The 13,834-nt window shown below is 34.7% G+C and overlaps 1 protein-coding gene across 1 annotated transcript; it reads left to right on the forward strand.

The window, feature by feature from the left end:
* The first annotated feature begins 395 nt into the window (after nucleotides 1-395).
* LOC110693741 (anthocyanidin reductase ((2S)-flavan-3-ol-forming)-like) lies at nucleotides 396-2,425 on the forward strand. The gene is made up of 6 exons (XM_021870914.1): nucleotides 396-796; nucleotides 974-1,140; nucleotides 1,234-1,434; nucleotides 1,522-1,681; nucleotides 1,783-1,996; nucleotides 2,100-2,425. The coding sequence occupies exons 1-6, from the start codon at nucleotides 649-651 to the stop codon at nucleotides 2,242-2,244; spliced, it is 1,035 nt and encodes a 344-aa protein (XP_021726606.1). The 5' UTR covers nucleotides 396-648; the 3' UTR covers nucleotides 2,245-2,425.
* The last annotated feature ends 11,409 nt before the right edge of the window (nucleotides 2,426-13,834 follow it).

Consider the following 13,834-nt stretch of genomic DNA (forward strand, 5'->3'; position numbering starts at 1 on the left):
AAGTTTAGAAGGATTTTTATGAAAAAAATATGAAGCAAATTGTGCGAAGTCTTCTAATTTTATCTACTTATTAATCAGACTGACATTAGTCACATGAAGTAATTCTTTATTATTGATCAAAGTAGCATTATCAGAAAGTCCCACATTGACACCACAACTAAAAAAACAAAATAATTTTAATTAATTTGTGTTTAATGATAAATGAACTTTAACCTTAGACACCAAGTTAGAAATCCTAGTCCGAAAAATGAATTGGGACCGAGTCTGTTCACATTTAAAATTCAGTTTTCTTAAAAAAATAATTATAATAGAAAATCAGTAAAAATAATTTCAGTTCACTAAAAAATAATTTAACTTATTAAGTTGAATCAAACACGGCCTAAGTCTATAAAGGTCCGTGACATTTTTTATACTTGAGTTTGACAATATGAGTAGATAGTCACATGCTCACCTTCTCGTGGCATTAGAAAATCACATTTTCACCTGCCAAAATTTCTTCCCCTGCTAATCTCTAACGTATTCTGGTTTGTGCATATATAAGAGAGACTAAAAAACCAAACATTATTACAAAAACATAAACCTTAGAACTTCATTGTTACATAATATTTAGGATTCCTATTAGGTTTCGCAAATAAATTAATATATAATATGGCTGGATTAGTCCAACAACATGATCATGAAGAGAAGAAGAGCATGAAAGCCTGTGTCATAGGAGGTACAGGATTCGTGGCATCCCTGCTTGTTAAATTGTTATTGCGAAAGGGCTATTTGGTCAATACGACTGCTAGAGACCCTGGTAACTAACTCTCTTTTTAACACCTTTCTTTTGAGCACATTTTTATTTCATGGTACTGTATGTAATTGTGTAAGACTGTAACACAGGAAGTTTTAGTTTCACCAAACTTTCTATTGATTGAGACATGTGATTTTGACATATAATTAAATGCTTGTACAATTATGTTGATTGATGTAGGTGATGAGAAGAAGATATCACACCTCTTAGCACTGAAAGATCTTGGTGAGCTGAAAGTATTTAAAGCAAATTTAACCGATGAAGGGAGCTTTGATGCCGCGGTAGAAGGCTGTGATGTTGTTTTCCTAGTCGCCACCCCTGTCAACTTTGCCTCTCAGGACCCTGAAGTAAGTAAGCTTTTTTTTATGAATATATAGGAAGTATTGACTTTGATCTTTATAGTGATGATTAAGATTGACCTTAAAGTCTGATATTGACAGGCAGATATGATTAAGCCTGCAATGCAAGGAGTAATAAACGTATTGACAGCCTGCACGAAGGCAAAGTCTGTGAAACGCGTTGTTATGACTTCATCTGCTGCTGCTGTTTCGATCAATAGTCTCACCGGGGATGGTCTTGTGATGAGCGAGGAGGATTGGACTGATGTTGATTTCCTCTACTCCAAAAAGCCACCTCTTTGGGTATGTACTAAAACAAATTTATACTACCACATTAATTAATTGAATGTGTCACACTTTAAATTACAATTGTTCTTTAATAATTTACAGGGCTACCCTGTGTCTAAGACACTAGCTGAAAAAGAAGCCTGGAAATTCGCTAAGGAAAACAACCTCGATCTCATTACTGTGATACCATCTTTGATCACTGGTGCTGCTTTCACTCCTGATGTCCCTAGCAGCATCGGTCTTGCTACGTGCCTGCTAACAGGTCCATAATTCTCATTCTAAATGTACAAAAATAAATGTTGTCATTAGTCCTGTAGTCATAAGACTCATGTCCTGCAGGAAATATATGTCGCGATTTTGCAGGAAATGAGTCCCTTATAAATGGTATGAAGGGTATGCAGTTACTGTCTGGTTCAATTTCGATTACACACGTAGAAGATGTTTGTCGTGCACACATTTTCCTAGCAGAGAACAAATCAGCTTCAGGGCGTTACATCTGCTGTGCTGTTAACACTAGTGTTGTTGATCTCGCCAAGTTCTTAAGTAACAAATACCCTCAGTATAATGTTCCTACAGAGTATTATTTCAAACTATTTTTCTTAAATTGGAGTTTATAATGATTATGTATGACTCAAAGACAGTGAATTTATTCGGTGTTACATTTTGGTTGATGACTGCAGTTTCGGAGAACTTCCTTCTAAGGCCAAGTTGATCCTTTCTTCAGAGAAGCTCGTTAACGAGGGATTCGAGTTCAAGCATGGGATTGGAGAGATTTATGACTCGACTGTGGAGTATCTGAAGAGCAAAGATATATTGAAGAATTGAAGGGAAAATACAGCATCTTCTTAGTTCTATTTTACTAGTACTTTGTTTTGGACTGGAAGTTTTTGTATATTTTACAATGATTTTCAGCTGTTTTATCTACAATTATACAATAATCTTTTAGAACCATTGGAAAACTCACAAATTGCAGCAAATTTTATCATCTATTTCACTGATAAGAGTATGACACTGAAAGGTGTGTACTCCACTAGTAAGATTATCAAGGGAGCACTACTTACTATATAGAAAGATAGTAGTTTGTCAAAAGCTTATAGCGGACATAAACTCAAATTGTCCCACATTGAGAATATAAGCCAAATATGTAATCGAAAATTTATATAAGTGGGCTTGATTTTTCTTTTCAATTTTTGAGAAAGAAGCTAGATTATCTTCTTAATGGGCTATCCAATTCTAGCAGTTTACGTGAGAATAAACCAACAATAAAAAAAGCCCATAAAGCCCAGAAAATTTCAGGCTCAAGACTTTAGGGAAGCAGTTAATCATTCTGATTCTGATTGCTTAAGTCAAAATTTGATTAGTTAACAAATCTCTTAGAATATCATAGCATAAGTGCATAATAATTGATCAACCTTAATACTCCGTACTATGTATGTTTGTTTCCTTATTGTTGAAAAAACTACTTGCATTTGGTTTGGAAAATGAAAACAGAGTAGAAAGGAAAAACAAATAAAAAGGAAAAGGAATCAATTAGGTATAACTTTTTCATTTGTTAGGTTTAACCAAGAGGAGGATAAGGGTATTAGTTATCCCAAGTTTTTGAGAGGTAACAAATGAGGGGTAACCATTACCCTCAAGTAATGGTAATTGTTACCATACTTTTAAATCAAACACATTATAACGACATTGGTTTAATTGAATTTGTTTCCAATTCAAAAAATGCACTAACCAAACGCCCCCTTAATATGTTTGTTTCCTTATTCTTGAAAAACCTACCCTGGTCACTAATTTTCAATTACTTGCATAAGTAGCACTGTAGCAGGGTTGAATTTTTACTCTCTTTAAGATATATACCCTTTCATCTTATCTACGAGTAAGAATTTGTATTTCGTAACCAATTTAAACTTTTAATTGGTTATACTTATATGAGAAATAATGGTTACTATGTATGTCGTATGCTGTCCTTGATGAACAAAATGGTATCTTTTATAGGTAAAGGTTTTCTAACCATTTAGCGTTGAATTTTGGGTAATGTACTAGATTATATTTTGCGTGTATATTTGACAAAAGTACGTAATACTAATTAGGGCATGTTCACACTTACTAAACTGAGTTGAACTGAACTGATTGGAGCTAAACTGAAATGATTACTTAATTAGAGCTGAACTGAACTGAACTGAACTAAGCTGAAATGAATATTTTATGTGAGAAAAATTAAGAGTTAAACTGAGCTGAACTAATTGGAGCTTAACTGAACTGAACTGATTGGAGCTGAAATGAACTAAAATTAAGTAAATGTGAATAGACTCTTACTTTGAAAAGTAAGTTTGTATGCTTTAATATTTCAACTTACATAAGAGGTTTATGGTTGAATCCTTATTTTCTCTCTCTCCAAGGTGGACCCATTCATCTTATTTATCTACAAACAAGTACCATAACTAGCTTAGTCTAAATCCGATTGGCCCTTTTTGTTTGTAAAAAGATTATTATTGTTGTGTTCATATTAATGAGCAAAATGGTCCCCTTTATATGTAGGATTTTTTTGCTCATTAATGGTACTCCAAACATGCTTTCTAATCCTCTAGTATAATATATTAATATCTGATCTGAGTTGGCCTACCATTTTTTGAGGTGCATACGTTACCTGCTAGTCATAGGAAAAAAAAAAAAAAAAAAAAAAAGATGTGAACACTTCTCACTTGTGCTACCAATATTGATTTTGTCTCTATGCATGAATTATTTCAAAGAGATAAACGTACCTATAGCCTTTTGATGTAACCTTAATCGTTGACCATGTGGGTTGTGGTGAATGTAGAGGTATTAAAACCACCCCCAACCCCACCCGATTCAAAATCGACTCGAAAAATATCTGATTCAGATTTGGACTCGTGTGGACATAATAATTTAGTATAACTCAATTTTAAAAATTTATCCGACCCAACCCGACCTTATTAGACTCAATCTGATTATTCGAATTGACACCCTATCTGAATGTATGGTGCACAAATATATACGGAGTATGTATATATATTTGCTCATGTAATCACTGAATAAGCAAAAATTCCTTGGTAGATCTTACGTCTTGATTTATACAAAATTTATCAACTATGCATTTGTTATAAAAATTCTTGGTTATTGACAAATGACAATGGTAATGGTTGTAACATTTTTGGCTGCTATATACGTACATACAAAGCCTTTTTCTTTAACCTTAAAAGATATGTGGCGTCATAAAAGACATTCTTTATTTCAAAGTAATTACAAACCTTCTAATGATTAATGTAATACTTTATAATTACTCTGTATCTTGACAATCGAAGACATATGGTACTCGTAGCTTTTATTTTAAATCCCAATTCTCTTCTATATATAAGAAGTATTATGATTATGTTAGCTTTTATTTTAAAGATCCCAATACTATTCTAATAATTTTATTACTTTTTTGACCTATAAAGTTCTCTTCAATTAAGTACTATTTATGCTGTCCTTATTAATGAAAAAAATGTTATCTTTTGTATGTAAAGGTTTTCTAACCATTTAGCGTTGAATTTGCATTGTACCGGATCATATTTTGCGTGTTTATTAACAAAAGTATGTAATATTAATTACTTTGGAATGTAAATTTGTAATAGCTAATATGTCAACTTGCATAAGAGGTTTATGTTGAATAATTATTCTCTATCTCCATGGTAGACCTATTCGTCTTACCAATCTACGAGTAAAATGTACCTTAACTAGCTTAGTCTAAAACCGATTGGTCCTTTTGTTTGTAAACTGATTGTTATTGTTGTGTTCATGTTATAAATGAGCAAAACGGTCCCTTTATGTGTTGGGTTTTTCGGTCATTAATGGTACTCCATATATACATGTTTTGTTTTGATTGTTTTTCTAATCTGAGTTAGCCTACTATTTTTATAAGTGCATACAGCAAACAGCATACGTGAATTGCATGATCATAGATTCATATTACATGCTAGTTACAGGGGGAAAAAAAAAAGAACGAAATAGAAAAAAAAGAAGAAGATGTGAACAGCACACTTGTGCTACCAGTATTGATTTTGTCTCTATGCATGAATTATTGACTAGAAACAAGGTACCGAAAACCTATAGCTTTTTGATGTAACTAATTGATGTAACTAATTGTTGACCATGTTTGTTGTGGTAGTTATTATATTATATGGTTATTATACTCCCTCCGTTTCTATTTACTTGATCTATAGTCATTTGACACGCAATTTAAAGAAGAGATTAAAGAAGATAAACATAAGCTAAATTAAAAAAATAATGTCATGAAACCCCAATTTATCCCTTTTATTGGTGGTTTAATTTTTTTGTAATAAAAATATCGTTTGTCTACTTTAATTAACTTCTTAAATTGCGTGCTATGGGACTATAAGTCAAGTAAATTGAAACGGAGGAAGTATGCACTAAGATATATATACGGTGTATTAAAGATATTTTTCTTCTTCTTATTTTAATGATTAAATGAGTGTTGATTAATCATTGAGCAAAAAAATAACCTTGATGTATTTTGTACCCGGGTGTATATAACTTTTTTTTTTTTTTTAAACTATGTCTTTGTAATAATAATCCTGGTTAATTACAATGGTAATAACATTTTTGGCTACCATATACTTCCCCCGTTCTTTTTTACTTGACCCGCTTTGACTTTTACACTATTCACTACCTCTTCTTTGACCGTCTTTTGTGAATAATATGTAAGGAAAAATAAATTCATATGATATCTTTTTTAATTCGTCTCAATAAGTACAGTCGTAATATACAATTTTTATAATTTTTTTTTTCAAGAATTAAAGTTATTGATCACTAAAGTTTGCATTGACAAGCGTGATAAAAGAAATAGGTCAAGTAAAAAAAGAACAAAGGAAGTAGTATATACATACTTACAAAGCCTTTTTCTTTAACCTTAAAAAATATGTGGTGTCATAGAAGACTTCCTTTGCTTCAAAGTAATTACAAACCTTCTAATGTAATACCTTTTCCGTTTTTTTTTTTTTAATTTTTTTTTAATTTTTTTTAGTTGCAACAATTTAACTTTTACACTATTATTGTGTTTCACTTTGACTAGTTTTGACGATTTATACATAAATATAAATATAGTCATGTGAGATTTTGTTAGATTCGTATCGATTTGTACAATTTTAATATCTAAAATTTATAATTTTCACATATTGATAGTCAAAGATATTAATGATTCAAAACATACATCGGCAAGCGTGAAAAGAAGTGTTGCAACTAAAGATGGGCATCGTGTCATGCTGTGCCGTCGTGGGCCGTGTCGGGGTGGGGCTCGTGTCGTGCCGTGCCAAGTTTTGGCACACCACAGCCCACGGCACGACCCACGTGCCTAGCGGGCCGTGTCATGCGGCGGGCCACCACGTTTTTATAATTTTTTTTAAATATATACATATATATATTATAAAAATATCAATATATATATTATAAAAATAACATGCTGGTGGGTTGTGCTGGCGTGCCAACGATCGTGCCCGTGCCGTGTCAATTTTCAATATTTGTCCCTTGTCGTGCGGGCCCGTGCCGCCCGCGTGTCGACACGGCCTGTGCCATCTTTAGTTGCAACTATAGAAAAACAAGGAATTACTTTATAATTACTTTATATCTTTGACAATTGAAGACATATATGGTACTCCAAGCTTTTATTTTAGAACCCAATTCTCTTCTATATGTACGAAGTATTATGTTTGCTTTTATTTTAGATCCCAACACTATTCTAATAATTTTACTACTTTTTTACCTATAAAGTTCTCTTCTATTAAGGATATATAAAGGGATTATTAAAGGTAATGCTCTAGTTATAAACTCTATGTTTTTTTGAGTTTGCCTCATTCGATTCACCGGAACTTAGTTTCGACTACATTCGGATTCGATCTGTGTTGCACACCTTGACTTATAGTAAATTAGTAGGTGAGCTTCCCAACAAGAGTTTTCTACATTCGGTGAGGCTTGAACTCGAGACCTCTCTTAAACGACATCAAACTGCTTACCACTTGAGCCAACTCTTGTTAATCATGAACTCTATATAATTCCTTTTATTTACTGTCTTACACTTTTACCTACTTACCTTACACAATTTACACTTTTTTTTTTTAGCTTTTTACACTAAACTTTATCCAATTTTTTTTTTTCTTACACTCGGCCAACCTTTTATTTCTAAAACTCGTTAAGTTTTTCCATATATGTAAGTATGTAACCAATCTTTTAATAAGAAAGGGACTATAATAATCTCTTTCCATTTCCATGCAAATTTACAGGACGTCACAAACATGATGTGTTGACCCTTTTGGTTTTGATGGACAAATTGACAAACTCGACTAATGAGTGTTTTGAGTCTTTGGTGAATAAAGGATTCAAGCAAAGTTCGTTCCGCAGTAGGAACTTGGATGCGGAGTAGCATTCTCCAAAAAGTCTCATGCAATCTCACGTTCTAGTTTTAATTGTGAGCACTCAATAATATAAAGTTGGGAAGGAACTCAATGACTTATGATTACTGGAATAAAAATTAGTTTTAAAAGATAATTTTTATTTAAGGAAAATGATAATTTATAAATGTTTTATCTAGCCTTTTATTTTCTGAAATAAAGATAATTATCTTAATAATTATCTTAGTTGTTTTAAATAAATAATTTATAAATTATCTTTTCAAATAAAATCCGTTTAAAATAAAATCCTTTTAAACTAGTTTTTGATAAAGTCAAATAAGCAGTTTTATTGTTGCATGAATATTTGAATACACGGTTTTGTCAAAGCAAATATTTAGCATGTTGTTGAGATAGTGGATTAGTGAGCAAGGCAAGGAAACCTCCTTCATGATCAACATCTGTCACGTTCACTCCACAAATTGTTAGTGGGGTGTTGACATGTGTATGTAATTGTAGTGGGAGGTTAATGACTAAGTCTTCTCTATAAATACTCATGCAAACTATCTCAGCAACTTACGACTCTTGAGCATAAAAATTCCAGTAGTATAACATATCATAAGAAGAGTTTTTGTCCTTCAAATATTCTTGAGTGCAATAGGTATTTGTAATCACAGATTGTATTCAAGTACTCTGGGTTTGGGATTGTGAGTTTGTAAAGTGAGGTTAAAGAAGCTTCGTTGCTGAAGTCTTCTGAGAGTTGGGAACAAGTTCCTAATTTGTGGAACTTGTTAACAGGGTTTGAATTTTCACTTGTAATGAGTTTGATTACATAGTGGAAATTTGGAAAAGCCTATATCTACTCTTGTCTTTGTTTTATTTAGTTAAATTCCGCAAAAGTTTTAGAATTCACCTCAAATACAATTCACCCCCCCTCTTGTTAAACCTGGGCACCGTGCCGGGCCGGGCCGCCGCGGGCCGTGCCTGGCGGGCCACGGGCTGGTTCGTGCCGTGCCCGTCGTGCCGGCGGGCCCAGGATTTTGTGCCGTGCCGTGCCGGCCATTTTCACAGGCCAGCCCACGGCACGGCACGACCCTCGTGCCTGGCGGGCTCGTGCCGTGGCGGCCACGTGCCGGCCTGCGGGCTGGCAGCGGGCTGGTGCAGTTTTCAATTTTTATTTTTTTTTATTTTTTTTTATTTTTTATATGACAACATTATAAATTAATAAGTTTATAATGTATATAAGTTATAAAATTATAATTATAAGTTTTATAAGGTTATAACTTATAAGTTTATAACTTATAAGTTATTAAGTTATGAATTTTATAATTATAAGTTGAATATTTATGTTTTATCATTTGTATATTCAATATTTATATTTATATATTTACTTTATACTATTACTTTAAAATTTAATGTTTATGATTTATTAGTAATTGGTATAATTTTATTTTTTTTTAATATGAATTTACAAATTGTAACAAAACGGGGAAAAAAGGCAAATTGGACTTTGGATGTGAATAATGCGTACTTTATATTATTATTACTTGAGTTGAGAAAATTGTACAATGATAACAATGATAAAAATCTTACAATGATGGTATTAAACAAAAATTGGAAAATGATAAAATTGATACTTTTAAAATCGTACAATATACAATAATTGTCTATTCTTCTTCTCCTTCTTCTTGCTCGTCTTCGTCTTCGTCTTCGTCTGCGCCTTCGCCTTCAAGGTCTTCGGCTAGTTGCATAGATTGGGAACTAGCCGAACCCGAACCGGAAGCGGAGGTTCCTTCTTCGTTGTCGTTGTGGTCGTAAGAACGGTCTTGTGAGCGATTTTTCGCATCCAACCAATCTTTGAAACACACACACATTTCTAGTGTTTCGGGTTTTAGACTTGTTCTTCTATCGTCTAAAACCCTTCCGGATGCGCTGAAAGCTCGTTCGGAGGCGACGGAGGAAACTTGGATAGCAAGAATGTCTCGTGCCATTGCCGCCAAAGTTGGATGCTTCGAGCTTTGTTGTTTCCACCATGCAAGGAGGTCGAGGCTGTTTATCTCATCGTCGTCCATGCCTTTGGTGAAGTCGTAACTCAGGTACATCTGCAACTCCGAGACGTCTCTTTGCGTTCTCCTGATTGATGAATCACCTGAAAACCTTAAAATCAAGTTAGTAGCTTGTGAAAATAAATGTTTGGCCTTCTTACTTACGTTTTTGGATGGTTGGGAAGGCCCTGAGCGAGGAACGGTGCCATATTTGGCTTCATAAACTCTATATAAAGCAAAAAACTGATCCTTCACATTAGTCTTATAGTTTTCTACATCATCGTCAAAAAACATGCATTGAAAGTAAATGTCAACTAACATAAATGTGTTTTCATACTTTTGCCTAGGATCTAATATGGAAGCAAAAATATAAATCAAAGGAATCTCACTATAATATTTACGCCACTTTTTTTCCATTGCTGGAAGATACTGATCATAATCACTTTGATGGCGATGATCAGCGAAAAGTTGGGCGAGTAAGCATGCATTAGAAAGAAAGTTTTGAGCACAAGGATTGTAAACAGTAGAAAAACAATACGTCATGTTATATAATAACTGTAAAAATTGCATATATCTTTCACAGTTATTCCAATCATCATCATACAAAGCATTTTGTGGAAATTTTTGGTTGTAAAATAATGTTAACGGGCCCTTGTACTCAATTGCCTTTGTTAACATGTCATAGGTGGAATTCCACCTAGTTGGGCAATCGGTTCTAATTTTTATTACCCTTATCTTTTGTTGTTTTAGAAAACTCTTCCATTCTTGGTATCTCATGTTAGAGCTATTAATAGACATAATAGCATCTCTGATTTTGCTGTAGTATGGGCCAATTGCCCGAACTCCATCCTGTACACATAAGTTAAGTGCATGGCAAACACATCTAGTATGAAGAGCTTCACCGTCTAATAGTACATCGGTTAAGTTTTGTTTGATAAGATAAGCTGTGTATGTCATAGAGGTTGCATTATCAAAAGTCATAGACATCATTTTATCTCGAAGGTTGTATTCGTCTATTGCTTGCATTAAATGGTGAGCAATGTTAATGCCGGTGTGTGGGTATTCCAGCATTTTGAAATGTATTATTCTTTTTGTAACATCCATTGATCATCTACCCAATGGCAAGTCACACATAAATAGTGATATTTATAACCACTATCCCAAGAATCGGCTGTTAAAGATACTCTACAGTTAAGGTTACTCAATTCGGCTTGTAACCGGACTTTGTACTCTAGGAAATTTTTCATTGCGGCGGAACGAACGGTTTTCCTAGAGATTCTTTTATGTTGGGGTTGTAGTGCTTTGTTAATGTAGGTGTTGAATGCGTCACTTTCCGAGAAAAGAAAAGGTTGTTCGGCGTGTACTATCATTTTTCCTAGTTCATCCCTATCCCTCTCATAGTTGTATGTAAAGCCGTATGGATGGAATTGGGAAATTTTGGGCTGGGTTGGATCACTAGCTGGTTTTGCACAAGCTTTCATGTGTCTAGATAAGTGTCCCGTCCCGTTTTTGGTAACTGCCGTGAATACACTATTACATGTTTTACATTTTGCCCATTGTTCACCATCTTTACTTAGGACAAAATAACGCCATACCTCACTCCTTCGGTTTTTCAAAAGTAGCATCTCAGTTTCGGTTAACCATTCATGATGTGTGTGATGGTTAGTAGTGGGACTAGTGGGAGTGGCAGTAGAAGGGGTAGAACCGGAGGGAATTCGGGTACTTTCTTGGCTACCTTGGCTAGAACAATAGTTTTGTTGATCACCGATATAATTAGGTGGAAATTGGTATGGTGGTAGTGGAAATTGGTTTAGTGGTGGTGCTGGAAATCCCGACGTATTATATGGCTCATAGCCCGGGGGGAAGTAAATGGGGTCATTGGTCTGACTCGTAATTTGGGGGCTCGTTGTATTTGGTGGTTCCCTAGAACTACTACTACGGATAAGTCGGCCTTTCCCCCTAGACCTAGATGATGGGTTGTTCGATGCCATAATTAACAATTAATTTTTTAATAAAAAGTGGTTAACTATAATAATAATAATTAATAACAACAATTTTAACAATAAAAATATCAATAATATTAATTAATAACAACAACTATAACAATAACAATAACAACAAAAATAAATAATAACAACAATTGTAACAATAATAATAATTAATAACAACAATTATAACAACAACAATAACAATTAACAACAATAATAATTAAACAAGATTATTCTAATAATAACAATAAAACAATAATAAATTTAAGATTAGTTTAGATCTTACAACCGTGCTTCAACGCTCCACTAATTACGATTACGAACTTTTTAATTTTTTCCGATATTAGGAAAATAATTAGAGAATTTAAGAGAATAATTAGAGAATTTAAGAAAATAAGGATTATTAGAGATTTAGAGAATATAAGAGATAAGAAGAAGAGATTGTGATTTTGTGATTTGGGAATGAAATGGAGGTGAGTATTTATAGAATTTTTGGGGAGCAAATTGGCAAAAAACTAGCCGTTTTTTAGCCGTTTTTTTGGCTTATTAAGGAGCTAGAATAAACGGTAACATTACCGTTGGCCCGCGGGCCGTGCCTGCGGGCCGGCACGACGGGCCAGCACGGCGGGCCATGCCCGTGCTCGTGCCGGGCCGTGCCTGGGAATTCTCAACCCTGTCCGTGGCACGGCCCGTGGCACGGGAGTTGAACTTCGTGCCGTGCCGTTCTTGAATTCGGGCCGTGCCGGGCGGCACGCGGGCCAACCCGGCCCGTGCCCAGGTTTACCTCTTGTATTAGCCAGTTAGACTTTCAGTTGGTATCAGAGCGGGAACTCAGAAAACGCAGGCAACCCTGTTGAGCAAGTTCCTGGGAAAATGGCTTACACAGAGGAAAAGGAATTCGGGAGTACATCCATTCAAAGGCCTCCATACTTCAACGGCAAATATTATCCTTATTGGAAGGATAAGATGGAAATTTTTATCCAAGCAGAGAACTATCAGGTATGGCAGATTATACAAGTAGGAGATTACGAAATTACGAAAACGAATGCTAACAATGAGGTAATCCCTAAACCTATGGATGAGTATGAAAAAACTGATTTCGAAAAATTAGAAATGAATGCTACTGCTAAAAAGTTTTTAATTTGGGGACTTGGACCCGATGAACATACTCGTGTCAAAGGGTGCAAGTCCGCAAAGGAAATTTGGGATCTTCTGGAAGTTACACATGAAGGAACGTCAGATGTTAAATGTTCCAAAATAGACATTCTTTTGTCTCAGTATGAGCGCTTTGAAATGGGAAACAAAGAATCCATTAAAGACATGTTTACTCGATTTAAAAGTATTACTAACGAACTAACGTGTCTTGGTAAGATAATTCCTATAGATGAGCAGGTCAGAAAGATCTTAAGAAGTCTTCCAGACAATGACAGATGGAGAGCAAAGGTTGCAGCTGTGCAGGAATCAAAAGACTTCACCAAGTTCAATCTAGAACAGCTTGCGGGTTCCCTCATTACCCACGAGATCCAGTTGAACAACCGGACTCAGGAGACTGTCAAAAGTCAAGGGCTAGCACTAAAAGCTAATGAAGAATCCGAAGAGAAGTCTGACATTGATGAAGAAGAAGCTGCAATGTTGGTGAGAAGGCTGAAAAAATTCTACCGTAACAACAAGTTTTTAGACAAGAAGAAAGGATACAGTAAAAGAAATCAGGAATCCAAAGCCAAGTCATCTTGTCACAAATGTAGAAGCACCAACCACTTCATCAAAGAGTGTCCATTATGGGAATCTGAGAAAGGCAAGGGAAAAGAAGCTGATCAAAACAGAAACTCCAAGCCTAAATTTTCTAAAACAAATTTCAGGAAAGCTACGATTTCCACGTGGGGAGAATCAAGTTCCGAAGAAGAGGAACAGGAACACACTGACGATGAAGTAGCCAATCTCTGTCTAATGGCGAAGCATGATGATGAGGTAGTCATTCAACCTA

The sequence above is a fragment of the Chenopodium quinoa genome, unplaced genomic scaffold (assembly GCF_001683475.1).
Source record: "Chenopodium quinoa cultivar QQ74 unplaced genomic scaffold, ASM168347v1, whole genome shotgun sequence".
Lineage (NCBI taxonomy): Eukaryota > Viridiplantae > Streptophyta > Magnoliopsida > Caryophyllales > Amaranthaceae > Chenopodium > Chenopodium quinoa.